General features: G+C 38.0%; 1 protein-coding gene across 1 annotated transcript; it reads left to right on the forward strand.

Moving 5' to 3' along the window:
- The first annotated feature begins 4,493 nt into the window (after positions 1 to 4,493).
- On the forward strand, positions 4,494 to 6,510 carry LOC149014023 (cytochrome P450 78A6-like). The gene is made up of 2 exons (XM_089159140.1): positions 4,494 to 5,501; positions 5,626 to 6,510. The coding sequence occupies exons 1-2, from the start codon at positions 4,527 to 4,529 to the stop codon at positions 6,244 to 6,246; spliced, it is 1,596 nt and encodes a 531-aa protein (XP_089015266.1). The 5' UTR covers positions 4,494 to 4,526; the 3' UTR covers positions 6,247 to 6,510.

The raw sequence follows: 6,510 nt of genomic DNA on the forward strand, positions 1-6,510 counted from the left end.
AGCCACTTGGAATCTTAATATGAGTGGTTATAAATCATGGTGGGTATATAATCACATGGCATAAAATCCATTTTAATAATTTCACCTTCAAATCAAAAGTAAGAAGCGCACTAGCTACCACCAGCATATAAATAAAAAATAAAAAATAAAAAATAAAAAATAAAAAATAAAAAAGAGCAACCATAACTAGCACCAACACCAACAAGAGGTATATATCAATTATCAACTGCGAATGTTGTCGACCTTGAAAATCTCTTCTTTCCTGTTACAATATTCTCACACTATTTTGCTTCGTATTTCGAATGTCCCTTTGTACGTAAATTATAGTTGAACTTAACCTCGGTTGAAATTTTGAAATATGAAACTATATTATATATGTTGAAAACCAAACATAGTAAACAGTATCAGGCATCTATACATGTCTCTTTCCACTCAATTTTATAGTCACTTTTGTGTGCCAACGTATCTAGCTAACATCGCCTGGGTTGTTTCAAATTTATTGTAGACTAGGTGAGACTATTCTAACATGCTGCTTTTCTAATATCGTAGTGTCTATTTTCTTCTTCCCTAATGTAGTACATGTAAGAAGCTTCAATGGTTGCATGATTCTTCTCACAACATGTTTGAATAACAAGAAGCTTTTGGTTACCAAAGGATAGGAAACTTTTCAACCTCTCGACCATCGCCCAATTTAATTTATAGTTTGAATTGGGTAACCGTTGGATTACTTAAATGCCACATGGCACAATCTTAGAAAATAATTATAGAGAATTGTAGTAAAAAGAATTATAGAAGATGTGAATCCTGAATCCCTAGTCTCCTCAAATTTTGGGAAATTAAAAATAATAATCCTAAATTATTTTTTCTTCTTCTTTACTTTAGAAAAGATTTATATATATATATATATTAAGAATGAAAATATTACGTAATATATCATCAAGCAAAATTAAACTCACAAGATCTTCATTAAGATCTATTGGTCTAACCAACCAAACAACATTTTAATGGTATCCTAATTACATTACTTTTAATTATTATTATTATTATTAAACTTTGACAATAATCTATCCATATCTCCTGTGGATTTGTTTTTTTAATTTTTTTAATTTTTGAAAGGACAGCTAGGCATATCTTTCAATGGCAAGATTATGGGTATAGTCCAATATCTGATGTGTTGATGGATAATGTGACAGTAGTGTGACACAAGTTATTGATGAGCTAGGCCACCAACCTGGGGAAGCTTCTTAATGGTAGATTCTCCTTCTTTATTTTATATAATAATTATCATTATTAATTTAAGGTCCAATACTCGATCAATACAGGAGAGCAAAGACTATACATATACATATACAGAGAGAAAGAGAGAGAGAATTTATTTTATATTATTAATAATGTGTATATATATATATATATATTTGACTCACTCAAGTCAGGTCTAAAGGTAGGTAGGTCGATCGATCACAATATACAGATCGACCCTCACACGCCTTACCAGCATAGCATAGCATGCATTTGTGCCAATTAATTTGGTGCTCCTACCTAGCTAGCTACCTAGCTCTCCCCATAAGGAGACCAACTGGGGGCATGAAAAAAGGTGGTTTATTTGATTCTCTTACTGTCTCCGTCTTCTCATAATTTATATTACAAGCCAAGGCAAGCCAATGTAACCCTAGCCCCAGATTTGATTTTGCTTTTCAGATTTATAATTATTATTCTCATTTTAATAATAATCACCAAAGATTCAAACCCATGGCCGATGTTTAAGGTTTCTTAATTCCCCCCCCTTAAACAGTCTAAAACAAATAAGAAAGAATATATCTATCTTCTCCATAAAAACCTGGAAGAAAAGAAGTACTCTTAGGTCATGGGACCATTAATTATAAGGTTCTCACACTTAGATTCTTACCTCATTGCTCTATATATATTTGATTGCATCAATACTAAACTAAAAATCTAACTTGAGGAAGAAGTCAATAATCTTGGGGAAAAAAAAAAAAAAAAAAAAACTCATGAGGGATTCTAAATATATGCCACATAACAACTTCAATGGAATTTATAATTTTTTAATTGATCCATCTCGATTTCTTTTGTTCATAGATAAAGTTTTATTTAAATCTTAATATGTCAGGTAACAAAGATATTTGAAAATCTAAGGGCATGAGAATGCACATCAATCATGGTCTTTGTTTTCTATAAGAATACATGTTGTCATAATGACGGATCAACTGATACATAATCAATATTATGATACTAATATAGAACAATGTCCAAGGTAATTAATAACTACTCCAATACAACGTCTTTATATAATCAAAATCTTTGATGCTAATACACTGGATTTGATTGAATAAGATTTTTTTGACGCTATTAAAAAAAAATTAGATAATTTGATGCTTGCTTCATTCTAAGACATTCTTTCAATTACCACTATATTTGACAAATGAAAGCATCTTCTAAGGGAGTCTTTTGCCTTGTAGACAAAAACAAGTAACTATTATCTATTTTATCTTAACAAGAAAACATGTTTAATACATTAGTAAGAACCTCAAGCATGAAACATGGTTCTTTTGTTCATCCATCACAGTGATTTACACAAATTTAGCTTTGTTCACTAAGACTTTTGTTTGTGCGATGGTTTTCTATTTCACCAATTAGGGTACCTACTCACCATGTATTTACTGGACACGATCAAGATCAAATCATCAAAATTCTATTGATTTAATGTTATTCGATTACTGAGATTGCCATTCAATTTAGTTTTACGGGAGATAAGTCTGATAATTCCTCCCAAAATTATGATATATGCATAAAAGGGTCAAGTTTTCTTTACATATGAAAAGAAAGAAACCCTGGGGCGATGGGCTCATTTGGAGCATGTTAATTATGACTACTAATATATGGTCTGTATAAAAAAAGATGAAAAAAATCATTTAAAAAAAAAAAAGACAAACCAAACAGAACTAAGGGACCAAAAGATCCAGCTTTAAAATGTCTTCTAGTTCTGCTGGGGGGTTATGAAAAATGGTCAGGATTTCTCCTCCAGGAAGATAACTCTTGTTAACCAATCTATAGCTTTGTTGTTGCTCTTTCCTGTGTGGAAAAACCGGACATGTCCTCTTGAAACAAACATCTTCTAGATCTCATCTATTAGCTTCCCATGCATTCCATCTTCTCAATCTGAACAAGCCACGCTCCTAAATTAAGAGTAAAGGTCAATCCTTCCTTCATGAATGGCAACTAGTTCTACTTCAAGAGACTCACAAAGGCGTGATCTGTTTGCCCAAAATGAAAAATCTTTACAATCTACTAAAGAAAAAGAAAACAAATCCTCCTTAAAAGTGTAAAACAATGAAGGTAATTTGCCCATAAGATAATCATTAAATAAATACTTTATCTTTTCTAATTATAAATAAGTGTGATAATCATACATGTTTTAATTTTAAAAGGAAAAGATGTAACTAAAAATAATATAAAAATCCATTATCTCCCCTACTCAAAAAAAAAAAATCCACTAATAAATAATACAACAATATTAATGAGAGACTTAAAAAAAAATGGCATGGAAGGAAAAACAATGTACAAAAAAATAGATTTCCATAGTTTTGCTGTATATGATCTTAGATTTTATTATTTTTACCTTCCATCATATTATTGGAGATCCTCTTCACTTAGCCTTTCCTTCTCTATTCATTATTTCATAGTTACATAAGTGGGGATGAGACTTATATTGCCTAATTTTGCATTGGCAGACCTTGTAAATGTGGGTCACTACCTCATATGGGTATGGAATGACAAATACAAGGGCAAGCTAGGTGGAGATAGATCTGGATTGCCTTTCTATATTGATAATTGAGGGTGTAAAATTTGAATAAAAAAAAATCACCGAAAAAGAATTTTAATAAAATAAAGGTATGATGAGCATCACATCAGCCATGTTATATGACCAAAGCAATGGGGCATGAAATTTGACCGGCACGTGGCGGTCAAGGAAGCAAATCATATGGCATGTCGATATTCGCCGTACACAAACGTAACACGGTATCGGACTGATTGATACTGTCCTTTTGTGCCTCAACCAGCCAACTTGGATCCGAAACTGGAAAACCGGTGCTGGAAGCTTGCAAATGCAAATGCATGTTCTGAATTCTGATCACTAATGGCCAATCATCTCATCTCAACCATTCCTCATTCCCCATTCTCCCCGACAGCTTCGTTTCCCCACTTCAACTGCCACGTGTCATCTTAAATTCCATCGTTTACCCTTCGATACCGTTATACACGTTTTGCGGCGCCCTACACCGTTAACGGTTATTTCTTATTTTTCCCTCCCGCAAATTTTTGGTTCCTCTCATCACTCCATTTACCGAAATCCCCTTCCGCGTATCTCTCTCACACACACCAACCCCTCTCTCTCTCTCTCTCTCTGTGTTGCTCAACCCCTATATATACGTAGCCCCAGAGACACCTCTCAATCCAAAAGAAACGAACTCTTCTTCTCTTCGCAAGAGTTGTTCCGATTTGAAACCATGAAAACAGAGACAGATGGTCTGTGGTTTTTCGCGCTTGCTGCTGAATGCAGAGCGTTTTCGCCTACTAGCTTCTTCTCATCTCTTTGCTTCTTGTTTTTAGTTTGGGTAGGGATGGTTTTCCTGTTCTGGGTTGTCCCAGGAGGCCCTGCTTGGGGAAGGTATTGGTGGAAAGCGGCAACTAAACCACTAAAGCCTATACCAGGTCCACGGGGTCTCCCTATATTGGGAAGCATGAACCTTATGGCCAACCTCGGTCACCGACGGCTAGCTGCCGCTGCAGAACGCTTCGGAGCGAAGCGGCTCATGGCTTTCAGTCTGGGCGAAACGCGTGTTATAGTGACTTGTAGCCCAGATGTAGCCAAGGAAATCCTCAACAGCTCAGTCTTTGCAGACCGTCCAGTGAAAGAATCTGCTTACAGCCTGATGTTCAACCGAGCAATTGGGTTCGCTCCTTACGGAGTTTATTGGAGAACTCTTCGCAGAATCGCGGCTACCCATCTCTTCTCCCCCAGACAAATCCACAGCTCCGCGGCCCAAAGATCCCAAATTGCTGCTCAGATGGTTTCTATATTTGGATGTTGTAAGGGAGAAATCCGTGTCCGAGACAGTCTGAAACGGGCTTCCCTGAGCAACATCATGTGCTCTGTTTTTGGAAGCAAATACAACGAAAGTAAGGAACTGAAAGAGCTGGTGGAAGAAGGGTACGAACTGCTAGGGATCCTCAACTGGTCCGACCACCTCCCTTGGCTTTCCTGGTTCGACCCTCAGAATATCCGGCTCAGATGCTCTAAACTCGTCCCCAAAGTAAACCAGTTCGTGAGCCGCATCCTCGCTGAGCATAGCAGAGCTCAAACGCAAACTCATACAGTAGGCGACAACACGAAAGAAGCCGCCATGGACTTCGTCGACGTTTTGCTCTCCCTCGAAGGACCTGATAAATTATCGGAAACCGACATGATCGCCGTTCTCTGGGTAAGCGGCAGCCTATGCAAACAAGCTTCGGAATTATTATTATTATTATTATTATTATTATTATTATTATTATTATTATTAAAATTAAGGTCTTTCTAAATCAATCTTGTTGTTCAATTCACAGGAAATGGTGTTCAGAGGAACCGATACGGTAGCGGTTTTGGTTGAGTGGATACTAGCAAGGATGGTACTCCACCCGGAAATCCAATTACAAGTCCAAGACGAGTTGGACAGAGTGGTGGGTAAATCACGAGCGGTGACGGAAGAAGACATTCAGGCAATGGTGTATCTACCGGCGGTCGTAAAGGAAGTTCTCAGGCTACACCCGCCGGGCCCGCTGCTATCATGGTCCCGGTTAGCCATCACAGACACCACCATCGATGGTCGACACGTGCCAGCAGGGACGACAGCGATGGTGAATATGTGGGCCATCACTCGAGATCCACAAGTGTGGCAGGACCCACTGGAGTTCAAGCCCGAAAGGTTCTTCGCCAAGGAAGCCCAATCGGAACTGTCCGTATTAGGATCAGATCTGAGGCTTGCTCCTTTTGGTGCGGGCAGGCGGGTCTGCCCTGGCAAAGCTCTTGGGTTGACCACGGTCAGCCTCTGGGTGGCGACGCTACTGCACGAGTTCGAATGGGTGGAATCGGACGGAAACCCGGTTGAGATGTCGGAGGTGCTGAGGCTATCCTGTGAAATGGCCCATCCTCTTACTGTGAAACTCCGGCGCCGTCGCCGGCTGTGAGGCGTCAAGTGTCGTCGATCGTGTTTCTTAATTTACTCTTCAACTTCAAACATGTAAATAAGTTGTGTGCAGTCGTTGATTCCTTCTGATTCCGATCCGACCAGATCCGGTCTGCGTCTTTCCCGGTTTCGGTTTGTACAAAAAGTTTCTCCAGGCTTCCAGGCTTAGTTGGTTGGTTGGTTGGTTGGTTCTTGATTGCTTTCGAGTTCTGATCTTCCTATAACCACTTAATTACGTACGTACAGTTGTGTAAGTATATATATA

Source organism: Hakea prostrata, chromosome 6 (assembly GCF_041222555.1).
Source record: "Hakea prostrata isolate BN-2017 chromosome 6, UWA_Hpros_2, whole genome shotgun sequence".
Taxonomy (NCBI): Eukaryota; Viridiplantae; Streptophyta; class Magnoliopsida; order Proteales; family Proteaceae; genus Hakea; species Hakea prostrata.